Raw genomic sequence first — 25,151 nt, 5'->3', positions numbered from 1 at the left:
TTCAACTGATCACGACGGATCTGGAATATTTCTTTATTTTTACGAGCTTCTAAAGATTTATTCTTCTCACCATCATCTTTGATTTGTTTCATGAGTCGAACCTGAAATAAAACATAAAATATATCAAAAGAGTCTGGACTGATCAAATTACATAACATCATGTCATATATCACTGTAATCTGTTTTGCCATATAGTCTAGATAAAGAGGACATCTACCTATCAAAAATATTAGTTCACACATCAACCAATTCATTGAGTCCAATTACAATCCTGGCTAATTTAAAATGAAAATGAATCAAGCATTTTCTACCAGCACAGCATTAACATGATTGACATTCATAAAATATGAATTACTAGTATTTAAAGTTTACCTTGGTTTTCTTCATCTCTAACATTTCATGTTGTAATGTCTTTAGTTGTTTCTCATAATGAGACTGATTCTTTACTAATTTAGCATGCTCTTTTTTAGCTGCCTGCATTTTTCTTAAATCACCAGTTAAATCATTGATCTTCTTCTCATAATCTTGTTTTACCTTCTTAACTTTGTCATTTGAGGAGGATTCTTTATTACCTGTATAAATACATGAGAACGCTGTTGTTGAACTATACCCAGTTTTATGAAAATTGAATGAAAAATTTCAATAACTTAATATAAGAAATGATGGGTTGAAAAAAAAAACATGTTTGCACACTTCTCACCTAAATTTGACAAGATTTGATCTCTTTCCAATTCTGTCTCTCTTATTCTAGTTTCTAACTGAACAACTTTCTCTTCATATTGATGACGTAAAGCATGCATCTTTTTCTGACTTTGTTCTAATTCTTCAATTAATCTTTGCTTTATAGATATTTCACAAGTTAATTCTGCTAAATCTTCATGAATATGATCAGAATCTAAGAAAGAGAAAGCAAAGACTTTTTTACATAAAACCTTTATTACCAGAAAAAAAATCTGAATATCAATTCTTACAAAAAAGCAACATATTTCACCAATCTGCTCCCAATAATAAGTCAAAGTTCTTTCAGAAGTGAATATTTATCATTGTCTCTAAAAAGTAGGGTATACTTCTAAAATTGAAACTAATAAAATTTCAAAATAAATCTATGATGTTTTCAAGAGCTTAATTCAGGTTATTTTAAAATGACATTGTTAAGACAATCATATTTTCTATTTTCAAACAAGATATTACAATAAACTCTTTATTACTACATAATCATCTAGATTCAAGTAGATTGTAGATGACAACCCCCAAAACAACCATGCATCACAATAAGATAAAAATACCACTTTATATAAACTGTTATATAATTTTCAAAAAAAGAGGAACATTTAAACCAAAAAATAAGATAAATAAGTGCTTTTGTAATCTTTAAATTCACTGTTTAAATTTAGCTCTACTGTGCACATTTACAACATCTTGATAAAACTGCCTATATGAGCATGTGAAATATTGAGTTATTAAGTTTACAAATATATTTACATTTTAAAATTTGGGTGTTTCTATAGAAATATATATATAAAGAATATCATTTGTTTTTATATTATAACAGTATAGCTAATACTGTTTGATTTGGTTGTATAAGTATATTTGTGAAAGAAATATGTGCTGAATTATTAAAAAGAATATATATATACCAAATAAACAAGGCTAAAATAATTTGACTGGTAACATAAAACAATGAAGAGTTAGCAAATCAATTCCGCTGAACAACCATAACAATTCATCATATCATGTGTGTAGGAGACTGCATCAAATAGATGGCACAGTATTTACAGCCTTGCATATAAATAACTTTAAAATAGCATTAGGTGTTCAGAAATGGTGAGCATGCCCTACCTAGCTGGCAACACAAAATCATTGTACAAAAGGAAATAAACAACATCTATATATATATATGGAGATTTTCTCTACCTGCCCACATTTCCCAATAATCTAAAAATATCTCCTCACTATCATCATACATAGATTCAGTTAGCAGACTCTCTAATAAAATTATAATGATAATATAGTATATTATTTAATATAAACAATATCCAAATCAATTCGGACTATAAAGTATTGCTGCAATCTATATTTGATGTGAGCATTTTTATTGAACCCTTACAGCTAGAACTATGAGCACTTAAAATGAAATGAACAATATGAATTTTACCTTGCTCATCATCATCATCATTATCCTCATCATCAATATCACTTTCACTTTCATCATCAATATCATCATCATCATCATTTTCTTCATTATCACTATTATCATCCATATCACCCATGTTCTGAATAATTTCATAACATAAAATATAATAAGTGTTGTGGAGTCACTCTCTAAAAAAACTCCATTGTTCTACATAGTGTCAAAACACAAAATATAATAAGTACATAAAACTTTAATAAGTGTTGTAGTGCCACTCTGCACGTGTTGAACCTGAGATATTGGTGATGTTACAGGATACAAACGACGAATCTGTTGACAAAGGGAATTGCTTTGGTGATAGATGTATATAACTGGATGTCAATAAGATGAGACTGAGTGCAGATATGTGTTGTTATATTATATTAAAACAATAGCAACAAGAATAATCTCTTGTTAGAAGGCTTTTAAATAAGAAAGAGAAAAAGGTTGAACAAAACTTTCGTTTCTTTTTCTCATATTTTTCATATTTCCATTATTACAGTAAAAATATGAAAAAAATTATGCGAATTGTTGAAACGATACTGTACAATAAAACTCAGGGGTAGAATTAGTATACCATAAATTGTATTCCGTTATTTATTATGATCTCTATCTCTATATTTTGTTTAAAGATTATATTGCATACTCATATCTTATCTCTTTTATCATGAAACATATCGTATTGTGGCATTGAAGCGTATGCATTAATGTCAGATTACGAGCGGGCCAGACAGAGTTCAGACGGAGTGGCGCCATTGTCACTCATTGCTACAGTTTCTAACAGATCAAAGGTTTTTATACCAGTTATGGGGTCAGTGTAATGCGTGTATCTCATTGAAGTCGCCGCGAATCAGTGAACTGATTCCACAACTGGTATAAAACTATTGTCTCAATGAATCTATACTCATGAATATTAATAAGCTTGAAGCTGATTGACAGGCAAGAAGAAACAAACAGCCAATTAGAGGAGAGTTGATAAAAAGTAATACGATCTTAATACGATAACTGTTTTATTCTAAGCAACTCGTACCCAATTGAAATAATAAAAATAATAACAAAACTTATTAAAACACTAGAACACGCTTAAAAACACTGTTACATTTTCGCAATACAATAAAAATAAGAATGTGCTTAATGTCTGATAATGATAACAATGCTTATTTGTTTAACCTAATTAACATAATGGTGCACACGGCGACTGTCGATAAACTAAGACCATTGTGACGCGATTATCCAGAACGAGTAAGTAGTTGAACTTATATCAAAATAAAGATGTTTATTTACTAAAGATTAAAGACTCATACAGTAACAAATTTCCTGTCAAAATTGCTCTCTTTTTACTTCTTATAAACTGATTATATCAAATCAGACCCAGTTACCCGTGAAACACTACCCGAAATCGGATTAAAACACTACTATTCATATCATCAATCCAGTAAAAATATTCTGATATGAAAAGTCAAACATACCTGGTTTGTTTCATCATCATCTGATTTTTCTTGACTTTCAACATGTTCAATATCATCATCTTTTATTCTATCATTTTCATTATCACTTACATTTTCTTTATCACTTCTAGAAGTAAAAATCATTATCATTTCAGTGTACTATGTTTTACTCTTGGTACACACACATCTGCAACTATATAACCCATAGATACTTCTTTTTGTAAAGATAGTCATAAAAAGTGAACCAATATCACCAAAAATAATTATCTTTTCATGTCAACATAAATCTTGAATATTGTATGGAATTATGTTGGTCAGATAATATCTTCCTTTTTGTGATCATTTCACCTTTAAAATATTTCAGAAATACTCAAATATATTATACTATTCTATCTTTCACTAACATATCATACATATTCTATATATAAAATATACAAAACAGTTTATCATAAAAATATATACTTCGATTAAAAACGCTTTTCATTTATTCCTAGATCATTCCATATATTTTGTAGAAATTCTGACTAACCCATGCTGATTATTTCTTGACTTTGACCGTTTAGTCTTTTTCAACTTATTGACATCTTTCTTTGCCTCTTCTAAAATAGCTGATAATGAGTTATTGTCTGGTGTAGCAGGAACATCGAATATTCCACTAGCAGCAGTTGACATTGGACTAGCTAGTAGTCTGGATGATGGACTTCTTGGACTACGTAATGCTGATTTTCTTACTGTATCACACATAGCCTCAGACTCATATAACTTAGTTCTGAAACAGTCAAAAAGATTACTAGTGTTCATGGAATGTTCAAATATAAACAACAATAATTCTTAACTTAAAGAAATACTTGCTGTAGTGAAAATAATTATATTGTCTTTCTTATGCATTCCAATGTGAAAACTGAAATAGTTACTGTAGTATCATTGACTATCTTCAATATCAGCAATCCAACATGAGTATATCAAATTTTCAACAAAGTCAAATGAAACTGCCATCATAATTGTTTTAGCAAGAAAATCATTTTTAAAGACTTTGTTATGCAATGTTTTTTTTTGTCAAGGAATGCTATCATTGAAGGCCCCAAGAATCAATGACCAATGTGTTGCTTACTTTAAATCCTCAATTTCCTTAACATAAGAACTTATCAAATTACTAGCAGCTTCATTCGATACTTCACCTAAAAAAAAACCAAAAGGGTAAAAGTTTGGGTGGACTTTCAGACTTCCTAAACTTTCACACATTATTGTAAATGTATGGTAAGACTGCCAAAAATATAATCCGTATTATAATCAAGCATTAATAATTGTGCTCATCAAAGGGAAATTCAAAACATAAACACAAGAAGTTCTCTTAATTCATAGATAATATTTGTCATTTGGCATTTAATTTGGTCTTTTCTTCAAGAAATAGGAATTTAGTTCCAAGGAACTGTGATAAAATAACTTTAGGATCAGGGAGTAAAATGGAACATTAAATATATTATTTAACTGCCTAGCAGACTTATTTATGTAATCTTTGTTCACCTATAGCTAGGTCCTTTCTCGAAAAAGAATGCCAAGTTAACAAACAAATCACAGAATGACAATAAGTCTTCCTAAAGACACCTTGTACCGGTACATGTTAAATTCTATATTATTATACATTGCTAGATATAGTAATGTTTTGTAAAGAAGATCTGTAGGTTTGAAAGTTGAACATAAGTAATTAAACATTTTACCATTTTCAGTGACTATTCCAAATGTAGCTATTTCAACAACTAATTGAGAATTTCTTAACTTGAGACTCTCAATAGTTTCACTTAAAGCCTTGACACGTTGACGTAATTTTTCTATTTCTGTTTGTAACATTTGATTCTCATGATAAGTATCAGTAATAGTTTCAACACCTTCTGAATTAACAGCACGTTGACCCTAGAAACAAAACAAAGATAGCTTGCCAGGCAAGGTAATATACACCCACTGGCAGCTTTGATTTTAAATAAAAATATTTGGCAGTACAGTAACTATCATCAGTATGAAATATTCAACTCTCAGTCAAACACATCTTTTGAACTTTTGGGGGTGACACTGAATAATATTACCAACAAAATCCAGTAGGAATAGACCCTTTAAGTGTGTATGAGTGTTTTCAAATTGAGGTCAATAACTCATATACAATAGTTCTCAATTTTTTATTTTCAATAGGGTTCACCCATGGATGATAATAAACAATTTCAAGAAGCCTTTTAGAGTGTTACTTTGCTAAAAAGATAGTGGACCACAGCCATATATGCCCACCGCGGCATGCAGATGGTAAATATTAAAGATTTTGGGGCAAGGGCAATAACTCTGCTTCTTGGGGTCGAAAATAGCTCAATGAATGTCTACACATACCGAATTTCATTTATCTAGTTTTTAGAGCAATTGATGTTGATAGAAGCACTTACTGTAGAGAGGTTTAAGGGCGATAACTGAAACTCAAAACTGACGTAAAAGGCCTAAATCGTGAAAAAGCCTTAAATTTAATCAGAAGTTAACTAAACTTTCTCAAACCTTTCGATTTAGGTCCAATAACATCCATTTTAAGTTTCATCAAAATCGGTTGAAAACTAAGAGAGGAATAGCATATTCAAGATTTTGGGGCAAGGGCAATAACTCTGCTTCTAACGGTCGAAAATAGCTCAAATTCGAACCTGATCTTCATTTTATGAATATGTATACACATACCGAATTTCATTTGATTCCATTTAAAACTCTAGTTTTTAGAGCATTTACAAGCAAATGTTGACGGACGGGCGGCCGAACGGAAGGACCGACAGGGGTGCCGACAATATACGTCCACATAGAGAGATGTGGGCGTATAAAAACAAGGGCAATAACTCATTGAATATTTTACTTTTTTCGATAGGGTTCATCTTTGGGTAATTATAAACACTTAAAAAAAGTTTAATCAAAATCAGTCAAGAATTGTGCCTTATAGTATAGTGTTTATGAGTCAAAAATTGAAGAGAACAAGGATTTTCAATAGGATTCATCCTTGGGTGATTACAAACACTAATACCAAGTTTCGTTGAGTAATTGTGGACAAATGGACCCAAAGACCGACGGACATGGGTGAAATCAATATACACCCCCACTGTACTGTAATAGTAGTAGAAGATAGCTTGCCAGGCAAGGTAACATACACCCACTGGCAGCTGTCAGAAATAATAAAACAGTCTTTAATGACTAAAATATGAATTTTCTCATATTTTATTAGTTTGAATGGGGAACCAAACTCGCGAGTTGTCGTTCCTTGATGTAGATGGCGCGACGGCTATTGCGGTCCCACGGTTCTGCAACACTGGCTGATCATGTAAATGGACGAAGCGTGATTATGGTCTACGGGACTGAACTAAACTGAGAAAGGAAATGAAATCTAGAGTGGGAAAAGTATCTGGAAGAAAGAGGGATTTTATCGAAAAGTTCGTAAGTTTCTTTGATTATTTTCAGCATCCTTTAACTAGCTAAGCTTAGATCAATACGTCCTGTCAAAAAGCGAAAGTAGTTAAAAATGACAAGGGGTCAGGTGTCTTCGACAGTTCCACTCCTTTGCAGTTGCGTAGTGTGAATTGGAAAATGAATCTTCAATGGAAATTCCTAATTATGATCTCTACAAAGACATTAACACTGATACCAAATTTTCATTACTGAAGTTAGAAGCTATCCTGTGTTACCATGAACAATTTCAAAAGGAACTTGATGACGACTCAAAGAAACTTTATACCAATCGTTTTCTGAGAATAGCATCTACTGACGGTTTATATATTTTCAAATCCGAATGTCATGCAGAAATGAAGAAGAAAGTTTCGTATCACATTGACATAGATGGCATTATAGCTGAATCCCAGTGTGAGTGTGCTGTTGGAAATGTACCCACTATATGTAAGGCAACTGATAGAACAAACCTTGAAAAACTGACCATGACTGAACCTCCCAAGACATACAAGCTGCTCCTCTTATCCATGGAAAGAAGTTTGAAAATTTTTTTCCATTTTTCGATACGGTTTTTCCATGGGTGATAACCAACACTCATGCCAAGTTTCGTCAAAATCCGTTAAGAATTGTGCCTTCTAGAGTGTTTACGAACTAAAAATTGAACGCGTTTTCAAGAACAAGGGCAATAACTAATACTAAATATTTTTCAATTTTTCGATAGGGTTTATCCATGGGTGATTACAAACACTCATACCAAGTTTCATCGAAATCCGTCAAGAATTGTGCCTTCTAGAGTGTTTACAAGCTAAAATTGAAGGCGTTTTCAAGAACAAGGGCAATAACTCATACTAAATATTTTTCAATTTTTCTGATTTTCGAAAGGATTTATCCTTGGGCGATAACGAACACTCATACCAAGTTTCATCAAAATCCGTCATGAATTGCACCGTCTAGAGTGTTTACGAGCGTTTCAAGAACAAGGGCAATAACTCATAGTAAATATTTTTCGATTCGTCCGATTTTCAATAGGGTTCATCCTTGGGTGATTATAAACAACCATACCAAGTTTCGTCGAAATCAGTCAAGAATTGTGCCTTGTAGAGTGTTTACGAGCAATTGTGGACCGACGGACGGACCGACGGGATGCGGTGACAGCAATATACGCCCCCCATTTCATGTGGGGGTATAAAAATCATAGAAAGGCCCTGTTATTGTAGACAAAACTGAAGAAAGAAAAGTATGCATGTTAACACATCTTAGTAAGTCTGTATTCACCTGAATGAATAGCCTATTTTCGGTTATCCTATCTTGATAGATTCTAGGCCAATATCTATATCAATGCAATACATTTTGAATTTGAGCCTATCATGATAAGGAAAAGGCATAAACTTTAGAGATAGTCAACTCTACCATTGTGAACTTTTGTCTATTTTTCCATGCATATTCAAAATATAATTTTTAGTTGCATGCCATTTGTCCCAGACTTTAGGTCTGATTTGAAATGAACAGAATTCCCCCCCATAACAACATTTTGAACTGAAAATTCTTTTTTGTAAAATCATATTCAAAATTATACTTGTTAGTTAGGCCTACTTTAAAATCAGCACTAGTTGGCATTTTTATCAACCCAGGCCATAGCCATAGATAGATGAAGACTCAGTCACTGAGTCAGACCGTAGTCGTACTAGTGTCAAGTGGCTTCCGAAGAATATAGACATATCACAATGACAAATATTTCAAACATTAAAAAGAATACTTATCCAATAAAGCAAATGAAAACACTTGCCAGAGGATGTAAATTCGACGAATTCTCTGCAAACTACGCTGGACGAAGTAAGCTCCCACCGCATCTCCCTTCAGTGATTTCCGCCTTTTCACAGCAACAATTCATCATAAAAATCATACGAAAACTGTAGTCTCTATTGTGTTCATGAACAAATGTTGAAGCATTTTATCTAAGTCAAGGGCTATAACTCAAAAACCGTTCATTGAAAAATCATCAAGTTCAAACTTGTCCAAGATCTCATCAATATAAATGATCACATCAAGTTTCATTTCAATCAGTTGAAAACTGTAGTCTCTATTGTGTTCACAAGAAATGTTGACAGACTGACGAACCAACTGATCAAATGACCGACAGACAGTGGTAACAGCAATATATGGCCCACATTTCTATGTGGGCGTATAAAAAAGATATTTAGTAATGTCTGTTTAGTGTTTTCATACTTACAGTTTTATATTCACGTAATTCTTGTTGCAAGGCAATGATGTCAGCTCGTAATATAGCCATTTGTTTACTAGCTTTATCTTGGTTAGCCATAACTTTGTTCTTGATATTTCTAGCTCTATTAGCATATTTCAATGTATTTAATGTTTCCATAAAATCTCTATCCGATGGAGAAATACATGCTATCATTAAAGTTCGACTGAAAATAACATTATCAGATTATGAGATGGATGAACTTGACCTCATTGAAATAGATTATGTTTGTCTGAGTGATAGAGTTGTCATAATAACTGTTTTCTCATTCACTGAAATTAAATTTTAGTTACATACAGAAGGAAACTTTGACAACCTAAATAACAAGTTGCCAATAGCAACTGTACAGATTTTTTCCCATGAGAAAACTAGTCCATTTGAAACATGTCAAAGATAATAATTGTAAGTATGTAACTACTTCATTAAAATCACATGATAACTCTACCCTCACCGATCATACATTGATTTTGACACACTGCATCCAAATTTGATGAAAACTGTACTTTCCGTTTGCTGAAAAACCAATCATCAAAAACATCCTCAGTTTCAGACAAGACATTCTAAATTTCACCCAAACCAGATGAAAACTGCAGTGGATTTGTTCAATTCTTATTTGAAATAATTTGCATTCTCGTGTGGGTGTCATTCATCGTTAAGATGTATAACAATCAACTGACTGACATATTTTGGCCAATTGTTGAAGTCGGAGGCTCTAAGCATCTGTGCAGAATTCATGAAGGACTTACCTATTTCCACCTAATGAATCTTGTAATAGCCTGGTTAATTTAGAATCTCTATACGGCACATGTGAACCTTTCTTAGCTTTATCTCCTAAAGCTGATATAACATTACCTAATGCTAACTGAAATATTCATCCATACATTTAAGTTAGTAAGTAAGCACACATCAAAAACTCAGGATGCTCAAAAATGACATTCATTTCCTTCCACAGCATGTAATTGATTGAAACAAAATTACTGTATTCTACTGAAGGCGAAAATGTAGTTGAATAAAAAAAAATAGGGATTCTTCTGTTACCAGTACTGTGATGTTTATAGTAATGATAGCTTGCCAGACAAAGTAATATACGCCCACTGGCAGCTTTGATTTTGAACATAAATATTTAGCATTACAGTAACAATCACCAGTATGAAATATTCAACCTTCAGTCATACACTTCTTTTGAACTCTTTAGCACAACACTGAATAATATTGAGTATGAGTTATTGCCCTTGTTCTTGAAAAAGTGTTAAATCTTTAGCTCGTGAAAACTCTAGAAGGCAAATATTCAATCTTCAGGACTGAATAATAAAACAAGTTTTGTCAAAATCCAGAAAGAGCTCAATTTTAACACGTTTTCAAGAACAAGGGCAATAACTCATACCAAATATTTTTCAATTTTTCTGTTTTTCAATATGGTTTAACCATTGGTGATAACCAACACTCATACCAAGTTTCGTCAAAATCCGTCAAGAATTGTGCCTTCTAGAGTGTTTACGAATCAAAAATTGAACGCGTTTTCAAGAACAAGGGCAATAACTAATACTAAATATTTATCAATTTTTCTGATTTTCGATAGGGTTTATCCTTGGGTGATTACAAACACTCATACCAAGTTTCGTCAAAATCTGTCAAGAATTGTGCCTTCTAGAGTGTTTACGCGTGTTTCAACAACAAGGGCAATAACTCATAGTAAATGTTTTTCGATTTGTCTGATTTTCAATAAGGTTTATCCTTATAAACAACCATACAAGTTTTATCGAAATCAGTCAAGAATTGTGCCTTGTAGAGTGTTTACGAGAAATTGTGGACCGACGGAAAGAGGTGACGGCAATATACACCCCCCATTTCATGTGGGCGTATAAAAATCATAAAAAAGCCCTGTTATTATAGACAAAACTGAAGAAAGAAAAGTATGCATGTTAACACATCTTAGTATGTCTGTATTCACCTGAATGAATAGCCTATTTTTCTGTTATCCTATCTTGATAGATTCTAGGCCAATATCTATATCAATGCAATACATTTCATGTGGGCGTATAAAAATTAAGAATTATACTGGCATGGAATGAGCAATTGATGAAGATTTAGCCAGTTTGCTTTTATATCAAACCTGTCACACATGCTACCTTACTTTATAAATTACTACCCCAACCATTGCCTAAATTGATTAGTTTTCTCTTAAACAAATTTGCAATAAATTTGTATAAATACCATTTTAAAGGCTTTCAAAAGAATTTACTTATAAACTTTCTACACTTACCAAACCGCAATTAATAGAGATGCCTTCTTTAGCTCTATCACCTGTAGCACCAGTACGTTTTAATCTCTCCGAACCAGCGAGATCAACAAAATGAAACTTAGCTGTTAACGTCTCAAATTCATTGACAGCTTGTGTTGAATCTGTCTCTTTGCCATCTTCTAGAACAGCCTACAATTGTTGATTAAAGTAAATCTGTATGTTATCATACAACCTAATTAGTTTTTGTAAAGTGACTAGATAAATGGGAAAGGTTATTTTAAACTTATCCAGTTCTAAGGAGCATAGACTATTTCAGAAACTATGTCCTTGGTCAGAAATATGGTGTACGTTTATTGCAAGAATAATTTCATACATTTCTAGAAATTTTTTAGCTATTGTCTTTTGAGTTTACCTAATTGTTTTGCTTTTTTCACCTTTGTCTATCAAATAAAAATTCTTTAGGCCAAGCAACCAAAATCATTTCTTCATCGTCATTTCAGTTTAAAGTAAACATGCTCAAGTTATCAGTTTAAATTATCTACAAACCTCATCTTTCACAATTCTGTGTTGTTTAATATGTAATGTGAAGATAGCGTGAGATCGTGAAGATTGAGAATTCATGTTTGTACTGGCAGTAGCTCTAGATAAGGCACCAAGTTTAAGACACTGGATAGTCTGAAATTTTAATACATTACATTATATGTCAATCAGCATTTATAATGATTTTGTCTAAATAAGAAGCAGAATACATTTAAGCTCTCAGTTGTATACCTTTCAAATCTATCTCTATTTCATGATTTAATCAAGACCATACCCACACAATATAGAATATTTGCAGCAAGTAATATGCACAATTTATAACTTTTCCATATAAATAACTACTAGTGGCAATAATTAGGTTTGAGATAGCGATATACTTACGTCTTGTAAAGAAGTAACATGTTTAGTAGTAACACCAACAACATAGATACTACCAACTGCATCTTCATGTACTTTGATGTGAGATTTTTTACCCTGGATTAAGATTCAAACCAATCATACAGATAACATCAAACAATTTACATTAAGACTGATAATTATTGTAACATTGCAATTCAAAAATAATGCAGTAAAAACAAGACATTTACTGTGTTTCCACTGGGGAAAAAACAGCTTTAAGCTAGCCTTCGTGTGTTTCTTCTGGCCAAATTGCCAAACCGTTACGGTAATGGAACTGAAATCCCCTTTTTTGCAATCGGCAAAAGGGGCATACTGGTATTTCCGGTCTATTGCATTTCTTACTGGTCTAAACGGGAGTCTTGTACTTCACGAGTTGTCAATAATGTGCGACTTTGTGATCGAGGCTGAAAGTCGTTCGGGAACAGGTTAAACTAGAACAAAAAGCGTTCGGCAATAAAGCTGTATCAAACCTAGCCAGTATTTCTTTACAATTCTTAGTGGAAACGCGGTTAGGGATATTAAATCATATATATCAAATACTGTTAAAATCAAACCCAACTTAACATCAGATTCAAGTTGAATGATTAATTTAATGTAGTTAACACAATATCAAAATATTTACCCTAGATTCAGGATCTCTGGTTGTGTCTAATAAATCTAATATTTCCTCATTATATAACTGAAATAAATAAATAATCCATAATAAAGATTTCATTTAGTAGGTTTAATGTCCACACAGAAATTCAGGGGCTTATCTAGAAACTACCAGAACAGGGGGCCAAAAATGAGGTGTCTCCCTACCGAGGTCCAACGCCCCTTGATGTCTGGGGTCTCCCAGGGGCCACCAAAAAACCAACAGATTTCAGATGGCCTGAGTTGAATTTTGAGAGGGCTTAATTTTCACTTCAAGATAGCTTGCCAGGCAAGGTAATATACGCCCACTGGCAGCTTTGATTTTGAATATAAATATTTAGCAGTACAGTAACAATCACCAGTATGAAATATTCAACCTTCAGTTATACACTTCTTTTGAACTCTTTAGCGCAATAATGAATAATATTGAGTATGAGTTATTGCCCTTGTTCTTGAAAAACGTGTTCAATTTTTAGCTCGTGGACACTCTAGAAGGCAAATATTCAATCTTCAGCTCGTGACTGAATAATAAAACCAAGTCAAAATCCAGCAAGAATCATGCATTTTAGTGTTTAAGAGCTTAATTTGAAAGCATTTTCAAGAACAAAGGCAATAACTCATACTAAATATTTTTCAATTCTTCTGATTTTCGATAGGGTTCATTCTTGGGTGATTACGAACATTCACACAAAGTTTCATCAAAATCCGTCAAGAATTGTGCCCTTTAAAGTGATTACAAGCTAAAAATTGAACGCGTTTCAATAGCAAGGGCGATAACTCATACTAATTATTTTTTGATTTTGCTGATTTTCGATAGGGTTCATCCTTTGGTGATAACAAACACTCATACCAAGTTCTGTCAAAATCCGTCAAGGATTGTGTCTTGTAGAGTGTTTACGAGCAATTGTGGACGGACGGACGGACGGACATGGGTGACGGCAATATACGCCCCCCATTTCATGTGGGCATATAAAAATGAGACTTATCACACGCCCGAGGTGAAGCCATGGCCCAATAGACCTCTCCATTTATATGCTATGCAGAAGTTACATAAGCTTAAATTTTTTGTTAAGTATGATCACATTATCATGACTTTGCAATTCTAAATTCCTTCAACTTTTTCAGCTTTTTGTCAGAGATGACCCAAAACACTGCAGACATGTGTCAAAAATCCAGATGAGCTAATTTTTTTTCTCGAGAGTGAAGCCATTTTGATGTCAAGAATGATATTAAGGGACTTTATTAGGGTTAGGTAGGGATGATCACATGTTGTACCTACACAGTGTGAATAAACAGTCTTAAAATATTTACAATAAACTAACAATAGTATAGTCAACTTTTTAACAGATAACAACAAATTATCAGTGACCTATATTCTCAACAAATATAAACACATAATAATTGAGCTTTAAAGAGTCATACCAAATCACCCATTTTTTACCTTTAAGTCATAATAAATGTGAGATAAAAAGATATAAATTGTATGTATCTGAGAAAGTAAAGTAATATAATTGAACAGTAACTACACATAATGGGTCAAGATTATAGAAATCGTTGAATAAAAAAAATATTATGCTTGATGGACATATTAAATAAAAATTTGAATAAAAAAATATTCTTTTATCTGTCCTTTTTAAATGTAAATAATGGACCACATGGATAAAATAGTTTATATAACATAAGGTCATGGAGCAAAGTATTTAATCATAATTTCACCAATGGGATGTTTCCTTCATTTTTTTTTATCTTTGTATGAAAATACCTGTATTACACAAAACATCATCTGATACAAGCTAATTATAATGCATCTTAAGATTTGTTTTAGTGTACAAACTTTCCAGATACCTGGCTATTTCAATTCAGAAAGTCTTTAGCATGATTCTGGAAATATCTGTCACAGTAGAAACTAAAATCTAAAACTCCAATTAGAGTTTCTCCTAGGGCAATTTTAAATTGTCCTAGGAGAAACTGAAATTGAACTTTATCCTAGGACAATTTGGAATCCTCCTGAACAAGTTTCAGGACAAACTTAAATTAACTGATTCCTTCAAGTATATTAACTATATTTTCTGCACCAATGATTTTATATGAACGTAGACCACAGTATTTTTGGACATTCCCTCTCCTTTTTTTGTTTGTTTTTTTTGCCTTTTTTGTGGTATAGATCTTGAACTTTAATATCTGAAATCATTATTGATTTAAGATTTGAGAAATATGATGAGATTAAGATGTGGAAGAATAAGTGTGAAAATAGTTTCCATTTGATTAACTCAATATTTGCATAGACAAAATAGGTTTTAAATCAGTTTTTAGGGATTGGTCAGGCTTCAGGAGATTACTTATATGAATTAGTGGAGTGAGTCCAGAAAAAACAAAGTTCAGTCTATGGGAACTTCTTTTTGTATTGATCAGTCACCACTAATATATGTTAAAATATTCAGTGACTGAGATAATCATTGTCATTATAAGACTATCAATTTCTTTATTTTGGTATGAAATATTTGGACAAAATGTGACATCAACTTCATCAAGGTCATTTCAAAGCTGTGTCAAATATTCAATTTCCAGTGTAATACTAGATGGTGAAGCTTAAATGATCAAGCAATCAACCACCCAATATAAATTTGAGGAAATAAGCAATGGTTCAAAGAAAAACAAATTGATTTGTTTTCAACAAATTAAACTTTATACTTCAATTCAAACAATAAAATCTTTGGCCTTTTTATATTTACTGGTAAATAATTAAGTGTTTCAACTTCAAGAACTTTCATACAAAATAAAAAAAATTTCAATATTTGCACACAGTAAGTATACTAATATTTTTAAGGGAGGTAAAGAGGTATCCTAGAAAATCTATGTTTATACGAGAAACTGATAGCATCGATTTGCACCATTCCAATTTTCAATCCGATATCTGTGGTCCTTTGCAATTCCACATTACTTATGTAAGACGTCACATCACAAAGCCATCCTGACGTCATAAAATGCTTACCTTCAGTGGCATTGCAAGAACAATAGACTTCTGATTGAAAATTGAAATGGTGCAAATTGTTGATATCAGCGTCCCTGATACACATAATAAGTTCAGAAAAATTCTTCTGTGGGTCAATCAGCTCTGTAAAACCATTTTAAAGATTTTCAAAAAATGTTCATATATAACATTTTCGAAGATTTTTAAGGCCACAACCTACATTAAAAGACCTTCAAGGCCACAACCTACATTAAAAGACCTTCATGACCACAACCTACATTAAAAGACCTTCAAGGCCACAACCTACATTAAAAGACCTTCATGACCACAACCTACATAAAAAGACCTTCAAGACCACAACTTATATTTGAATACCTTCAAAGTCACAACCTATTTTCAAGGATCTTCAAGGCCACAACCTATTTTCAAAAAACTTCAAGGCCACATCCTATTTTCAAAGACCTTCAAGGCCACAACCTATTTCCAAGGACCTTCAAAGTCACAACTTATTTTCAAAGACCTTCAAGGCCACATTATATTTTCAAAAACCTTCAAGGCAACAATCTTTTTTCAAGGACCTTCATGGCCACAACATATTTTCAAGGACCTTCATGGCCACAACATATTTTCAAAAACCTTCACGGCAACAACCTTTTTTCAAGGACCTTCATGGCCACAACCTATTTTCAAGGACCTTCATGGCCACAACCTATTTTCTAAAACCTTCAAGGCCACAGCCTATTTTCAAAAACCTTCATGGCCCCAACCTATTTTCAAAAACCTTCATGGCCCCAACCTATTTTCAAAAACCTTCATGGCCACAACCTATTTTCAAAAATTTCAAAACTTCAACGTATTTTCAAGGACCTTCAAAACTACAACCTATTTTCAAGGACCTTCAAGGTCAAAACCTGTTTTCAAGGACATTCAAACCTATATTTAGAAGACCTATGTAATGTTACAATAGAAGAGTCTTATTCTGGCTTAAGCTAATCAATTAAATTACAATTTTGATATCTATCTAATTTTGACATAATTTCTGAAGTATTGACTCATATTTTACTCTATAAGCTTATCAAAGGCCATAATGTATGAGAATTTGCAACATCTGATTATTCTTATAATTTATAAAAAGTAATCTCATTCTATACTAGTAGTGTTATAAATATATTTACAACAATAAAACTATACAATTGAAGTCTTCAACTATAATGTTTATATGTAGTTTTTAAGAAGGACATCCACTGGAATGTAGCTTTGTTTAAAATTAGAAAAAAAAGCCAAACATTTGGATATAAATTGTCTTTTGTCTGGTTTATATACTGAATATTTTTTATAAGAAAGGATTATTGAAAGAAATGCAACAAATTTATTTCTACCACCCTTTCAATAGACCTAATAAACCTTACACTTATATAAACATAAACAGCTGACACCTTTATTGATAATTTCTCATATTTACACATTTTAAAAACAATTCATTTTTCAACCTAATTCATCCATTTTATCTAATTTCCTCAATATTGCTATCATAGCTCACCAATATTGATGGATTAATTAGTAAATTTAAAAATAGAACCAAGACTAAAAATAGAATGTTATATCTTATAGGTATCTGATGGCCAGGTTTATATTATTCAGTATCATGCCTGGCTGTTCATGAGGTCAGATATCAGAGATTTCTATTATAATACTACGAAATTTATAATACAGCTTATGTCTTGATATATTCAACATAATTAGTTTTCTATAATAAAAAATGGGATTTTGACATTCAATCATAAAAATAATTTTCAATGAAACTCATCATTTCAGTTAAAAAAAACAAAAAAAATCAAAGCTGAACTTTAAGACTTCATTATAAAAACATACTTCAAAAAATGAAAAATAAAAATTTCACAGCAACTCAAAAATTATTTGAAAAAACCACTTCAACATAATTAGTTTGAATGATTAAATCTTGAACACAGCATGTTTCTGAAATATTTTCTTCTGAATATGACAAAAGGAAATATTTTTTGAAGTGCTAAAAAAGATGAATACGATTGTCAAGGCTATTTGTCAGTATAGAGAGAAAGTTGTTTTGATATAGTTATCAGTACTACTAAATACTGATACAAGTTGACAGGGCAGGTACACCTATGACAAGTTAATGTCAATAACTGGGAATGTCAAAGGCCTATTGAGGTCAAGTGTCCACCTCTTTCTAATCATGTGGTCAGTTCAACTATCTTTCAAGATGTTTTGAAAGGATATTAAAAGAAAAAAATTGTTTGATATATGATAAATATTTTTATGAAAGTTAAAGTTCTTCCCTTATTCTATATAAAGTAAGAGCTTAGTTGATCATGCGTAACAAAATACAAATTAACTCAAATACTACAAATTACTATTTATATTGATTAATTTATAAGTTTTACTTCTTTCTATAATCCATTGATGACATAAGTAAAAGATAGCTTGCCAGGCAAGATAACATACGCCCACTACCAGCTGTCAGAATGATAACAAAATCTTTAGTGGTTTATAATAAATTTTCAAATAATCTTAAAATCATCTATAAGACATTTTCATGTGGGCGTATAAAAATTGCTGTATCCGAAATTTGAACATCTTGTTGATATCTTCAATCGCATCTGTGCCTAGAGGAAGTGGGACATGATGATTGAGTCTACTGTATACTCAAGACGTCATCAACGAAAATGCAAAATAAAAACTGTTTAAAACTTCGACTCAATAAGATAACTTTATACATATGGATAAGCTTACACTTAGATTTTAACGGCTCAAATTTCTATGGTAAGCTGTGAACATTATTACTGATTAGATAAGCAGAACGATTTACATTGCTGGTACCAAGGTATCATTTACTCTTGGACATACTGCACATGTTCCTTTAAAACCATGTATTGAGTATTGACTGTGAGTAAAAGCTAGTTTTCATGTCTGTTTTTCAAGTTAAATTTAATCAGTGGAAACAAGGTCATTATGTTCATTACATGTACATATTGGACACTTACCTCCATAAATTGAGCATTGACTTTAAATTCAGGTGGTGGTTCATTTCTCTCAGTAGCTTCTCTTCGGCAGTTTTCTATTCTTTTAAATAAATGATCAACCGCTCTGGGTATTATACCTATTGTTTCTTGTGGAGCTGTAACATCAAAACCTGTACCCATGGTGTAGGTTTTACCAGACCCTGTCTATAAATTAGTAAATAAATGATATACTAGAGCCACTCGTGGCACAGAGTGGAACTTTGCAAATGTAGCAAAATGCAAAAGACCCTGAAAAAATCAACCTTCGATGATAATTAGATCAAGCGCAAGAACAGTCTAAAGTTTAGAAATTTTCATTTTTTAGAAGATTCTAATACTGGAAGTAGACGTCAGACTTCACAAATGAAAGTATCTGCAGATAGCCAAGGTCAATGACCTTTGATCTTGTAAAAGAGAAGGTCTAAAAAGGTCAAGATCAAGAGATATACGTTACCAAAATTTCAAGTTGCACACGACTATAAAACCAGAAGCTGACATAAGACGGAAAATATAAAAGTATAAATAGATAGCCAATGCCAATAAAGTTTGATTCTACAAAGGTCAAGGTCAACAAAGGTCAAGGTCAAAAATTGAAAATTTTTAATTTCCAAAACCTGTTCCTTTTTTTGAACTATGAAGCGGAAACAACTGAAATTCTGAGACAAAGTGGTTCAAAATATGAGGTAATTGTATGCAAAGTTCCATTTTGAACAAATGTATATTTTGCGAATTATGCCCCTAGCCAAAAATGTCAATAATGAGTAATTTAACCCGGATGTGCCACGCCCACCTCAATTTTTTTGCATAGGTTAATTGATATTCAAATTGTTACATTATGTTCCAAATGTCAAGCTCCTACATAATACAGGTCAAAAGATATAGGTCAACAAAAGTTAACAAAAGTCAAAATCGAAAAATGAAAATATCCAAATGTAAAAAAAACGTTCCTTTTTTGGAACTATAAAGCTGAAACAACTGAGCTGTTAACACAAACTGGCCAAAAGGATGAGGTAATTGTGTGCAAAGGCCCTTTTTGAAAAAACGCATCCTATGCGAATTATGCCCCTCCCTTTAAATGTAAACAATTAGTAATTCAACCCGGATGTGCCACGCCCACATAAGTTTTTTTGTCATAGGTGAATTCATATTCAAAGTGTCTAGTTGTATTCCAAATATCAAGGTTCTACATCAAATAGATCATAAGATATACATATACCTAGCTCAAAAAGACACAAATATTGTAAAAAAAAACTCAAATTTGAAAAAAATCACGAATTTCAATTTTGCTTTAAAATAACGATTGTTATATATCTATGTAAAGTGCATGAGAAGCACATTAGGAAACCGAAAAAATTAACCCTCAAGGTTAATTAGGTCACGTGTTAGAGCAGTCCAAAGTTGCAAATTTGGCTTTTTACGGATAGCTATAAAACCGGAAGTACATGTCGGAGGTCAAAGGTCAAAGTATCAAATGATAGCCAAGGTCAATGACCTTTGACCCTATGAAGGTCAAGGTCATCAAAGGTCAAGGTCACATGCTGTGATCGCTTAAAGCTTTAAAAAATTTCAACCGGAAGTTGCAAAAAAGCAAAAGCGAAATTCAAAATTCGGCTCCCAATGTTTTTTGCGCAATCGATTGCAAACTACATTCACATCAAATTTGAGCATATCAACTTTTACCCTGAGGCCCCATTTTGAGTTTTACAAAAGTGTGTTTTTTCAATATGGCGGCCAAAGTATTACTTCCGGTCTGGATTTTATTTTAAAATCGGCCATAAAATTTTATTTGCCAAAGATCAGCCAAATTTTGTTGACCTACATAAATTACACCGGAAGTTATTCAACCGGAAGTAGATTTGAAGTTCAGTCGCTTTCATGTTTAAAATCGGAAATGACGTACAAAATTTGACTGTATCATATTATTAACATTAGTGAAGTCTCTCTGCATTTAAAATTTCAGATCAATCGATGCAAAAGCAAAAAAGTTGCAAAAAAATCGAAAAAATTTTCGAATTTCGTAATTTTTCAAGTGCTATCAGGTCAGAAATTACAGGTAGATTGTAAAAATGAAAACCCGAAGAAAATCGATGCAAAAATACGCCTTTTAGAGCCGATTTTGGACATTTCGATAACAAACTGGGACTTTGCGGTAGCCAAGTCCTACAATTAATGATATATTCATCATAAACATTTTAAGCATGGAATAGAAACAGTTTTATTAAGCACTATTTGGCCACACAAAACCAGAGAAAAGTGTGGATTATTTTAAAAGGGTTTGTAAAGAGGTCTTCTAAATTTTTTAGTGCAAACTGATGCTATCAGCGTTCCCAATACACAAATTTTTTATAAAACCTATTTACAATCTATTTTATGGCTTTAGAGGTCATCTCTGTGATTAAAAGATTAGAAAAGGCTGATGAGACCAGAGCAAAAATAAGAATAGGAGCTTAATGGTGTTGGTTTGACATGATTTGGCTTATATTCTAAATATAGTCCCTAATGTAATAGTACGTTATTTGACAAAAATAAAGATTTAACTGGTCGACCAGGTAAGCTTTAGACAAAACTCTAATCTTTATGTCAATAATTGTTACAAGTTTTTGTATGTTCTATAGGCAGTGTTTTAAGATACACCTACATTTTGAGAATATTGTAAGTGATGTAGTACAATATCACTGTGTTTTATATCTAACCTTAGTTAACCATAGTCTGATATTGATGCAAAACTATGATAATTTCAGATTTTAATTTATAAAATCCATATATATAACTCTAAGAGGATCTTAAATGAGTTACTATTCTTTACTGATACTTTACAAGATCGCATCAACATCAATGGGTAATGTACGTACAGAAGAATCAAGTCCTTTTGGTCTTTTGCTGCAACACTTCAAAATTTCAATTCAAATGAATATAGGGTTACAATTTGATTTGGCAGTAGATAGAAATTCTAGAAGGAAAATGAAGAACCCATGACTTAAAGAGCTCAAGGGAGTTTATTTTACAAAAAGTAAATTTACAAATCTATATTTTCATGGACCCAAAGGCATTCCAGACAATGAAAATTTCATTTGTATATCTGTATTTATATGAGAGAAAAAAAGAGAAACTTATATTTTTTGATGCGAATTTCACGATTCTTGATAAAAACCATTTTGTGTTATATAAGCTTACACAAAAAAAGCATTATCTTGGGACATACGTTTTTGATGTAGTAATTGTGATATCATGAAATACAACATACCTGTCCATAAGCAAAAACAGTAGCATTATAGCCATCAAAACATCTGAAACAGAAATTGAAGATTTGACTTCCAGCAATTTGTAAAAGAATTCAATCACTCTTGGAAGGAAAGGGTTGCTCAAATACATATACAACTGTCTTTACTGCTTACTTTATCTACGAATTGGTTCAGAAATTCAAAATATTACTGACCTTAGAATATCAAAGCTTTGATATAATTGTAAAACATAAGTTTAAGCATATAATATTATTTAGAAATGGTCTATTTTCAAAGTGAATACTAGACAGATTGAACCGAAGTTAATTCAGATCAAGTTAACTCGGATCAAGTCTACTCAGATCAATGATGAATTATGGATAAGGCTGCAAAGGATTAACACAATTACATGAAAGTCACTTATCATAAAAAATGAAATGAATTGAGTTTTACGTCCTACTTTTCTGCACCATGTGGGCTAATGAAGACGGGCAACGCCATGCAGGGTGCAATGGGGAAAATTTTGCCAGGACAGCGGCATTAGCCTGCTCTTTTTCGATTTCCAACCATGGAGGGATCTTAAACGTGCACAGCCTGTAGCACACGGGGCCTCGGTTTATTGTCCCATTCGAACGACTAGACGCCTTTTCCATGTCAGCCCTTTGTACCTGCATCACTGACAGGGGGAAACTGGGTTGAAAAATCCGAAGGTATTATCTCGATCTATGCCTGGATTGAACCCTGGACCTTCAGGTTAGCGAGCAACTCACTGAGCCACCGCGGCTCCAAAAGTCACTTATCAAATCCATAGTTTAAACTTTTCATTTTTTTTTGTCTGATTGGCCTATTTCATCTATTTCTAACATACTGGATAAGCTGATGGTGTCAGCAAAATATTTAATGCCAAAATGCACAGATCAATAGGAACCTTATTAAATTTTTGTAATGTTTAATATTTAACAGACAGGGACTAAAATTGATTCTTAAAATTTTGAATCAGTCTGTGATTTCAAGCCCTTCAATAAAAGATGACTCATCAATTTAACTTTCAAATGCAGATAATTCTAGACACTCATGGGTTAGAAGGTTCTAAGGTTCGAAAAGCATCAAAAATTGTTTGGTCACAACATTCAAGTTTAAGTTCATGAGTAGATATAAGCTTGCTATAACCATGTCAATGTTTATTTAGTTTTGTAATGGGGTTGAATTATGGCCAGCTTGGATGTAGTGATTTAGCCAAACACAACAATGAATCTGCTACATTTTCATCTTAAGATAGTTGCTTATTCCTTCAAAAATATCTTAACCTAGGAATTTCACTTTCTATTTAATATACATGTCTCTATATATATGGCAGTGTCACAAGAAAAGACCACCCGTCTTTTGAACTTTCAAACACAGTAATTCCATGTGAGCTATGAACACTTAGTGATTGACTAAGCTAAAAAAAATTCCAGTTTCTTTGACTAAGGTACTAATGGCCAAAAAATGGCACTCCTGTCCTTTTAAACAAAACTATCGACTTTTATTGAAACAATTTCTTAACATGATACTGGCCTAAACCTTTCTTAAACAGCTGAACTGATGCAGCCTCAATTGAGGGTTTTTTTCAGCGATCAGAAATAAGGCACCAATCAACTGCTGAAAAGATGAGGATCAGTTTGTGGCCAAAACGGATATATGAACACCAACTGAATTACAAATATCCATACTTGATCCATTTATAAATATTTATTACAATGATATGCTTCAGAACATTCATTTGGTTCAAGTAATCTCAAACACAAGTAAGATTACTTTATTTCTGAGTTTTAAATGCCCTTCAAAAATAGATCAGATATCCGTTTGCGCACTTTCAAGTCTTTGAGAGGAAACTGTACCGTAAGTAGCTAATATCTCAAACAGCATTGTATAAAATGTGTAGTGAGTGAGCATTGAAGACCAGTTTATTTTGTTTTGAGGTAGAAGAGATAAGAAATTTAAACTCATGCAATGAAGGCCTACAATGTGATCATAACTATTTACAGCTATACAAAATTTTCATTATCAAAAACATCATGATTATAACACGAAAAAAGGGTTAACTTAAAACAGAGTATATATCTCTACAATTGGGCATTTATCTTGCTTTAATCCTTACAGTAGTTTAAAATAGTTTAAATAGTGTTGAAAAATTAACGTCTGTATTTTTTTACTTAAAACATACAGATAAGTGAGTGACAAAAGCATAGACTTTCTCGATACCACAGTCTTTAAGGGAGATTCCATAGCAGAAACAAATAAACAGGATATTAAAGTGTATTTCAAAGAAACTGATACTCATCAACTCTTGCACAAGAGTTCCTTTCACCCAAAACATACCTTTTCTGGTATAATTAAGTCACAAGTTTTACGATTTCATCGAATTTGTACAAGATCTTCTGATTTCAACCAAGCCTGTACGATTGTTTTCTCAAAACTGAAAGAGCGTGGGTACTCTAAACGATTTTTACGAAACATAAAAAATTCCACCTTAGCACAGATAGCAGCTAAAAACAGACTTTATGCCGAAGTACCTCCAGGTTTAAGAAGTGCTCCATGTTTGTCCAGTAGATGCAAAACATGTCCTTTTATATCAGAAACTCATTATTTTGTAAGCAACTCTACGAATAAAAGGTACCCGATCCAGGAACATCTAACATGTGAACATTCGAATGTAATATATTTAATTTCATGCAAGAAATGCCCCAAACGGTATGTAGGAGAAACTAAGAATAATTTACGAACTCGCTTA

General features: G+C 32.3%; 1 protein-coding gene across 1 annotated transcript in view; it reads right to left on the bottom strand.

The window, feature by feature from the left end:
* Window positions 1-354: 354 nt before the first annotated feature.
* Window positions 355-25,151, bottom strand: part of LOTGIDRAFT_136727 (hypothetical protein) — a gene marked incomplete at both ends in the record, with an annotated part of 25,654 nt that continues 857 nt past the window's right edge. The window contains 14 exons of the mRNA XM_009046927.1: window positions 355-572; window positions 701-895; window positions 3,675-3,742; window positions 4,148-4,387; window positions 4,730-4,796; window positions 5,337-5,529; window positions 9,305-9,500; window positions 10,081-10,196; window positions 11,598-11,765; window positions 12,123-12,251; window positions 12,498-12,590; window positions 13,138-13,194; window positions 19,140-19,322; window positions 22,402-22,444. Coding sequence (XP_009045175.1) covers window positions 355-572; window positions 701-895; window positions 3,675-3,742; window positions 4,148-4,387; window positions 4,730-4,796; window positions 5,337-5,529; window positions 9,305-9,500; window positions 10,081-10,196; window positions 11,598-11,765; window positions 12,123-12,251; window positions 12,498-12,590; window positions 13,138-13,194; window positions 19,140-19,322; window positions 22,402-22,444 — 1,966 coding nt within the window. The remainder of the gene's footprint in view (window positions 573-700; window positions 896-3,674; window positions 3,743-4,147; window positions 4,388-4,729; window positions 4,797-5,336; window positions 5,530-9,304; window positions 9,501-10,080; window positions 10,197-11,597; window positions 11,766-12,122; window positions 12,252-12,497; window positions 12,591-13,137; window positions 13,195-19,139; window positions 19,323-22,401; window positions 22,445-25,151) is intronic.

The sequence above is a fragment of the Lottia gigantea genome (assembly GCF_000327385.1).
Source record: "Lottia gigantea unplaced genomic scaffold LOTGIsca_109, whole genome shotgun sequence".
Classification (NCBI taxonomy): domain Eukaryota; kingdom Metazoa; phylum Mollusca; class Gastropoda; family Lottiidae; genus Lottia; species Lottia gigantea.
Note: the sequence above shows the minus strand (reverse complement) of the source record. Positions and strands in the feature narration are given on the sequence as shown.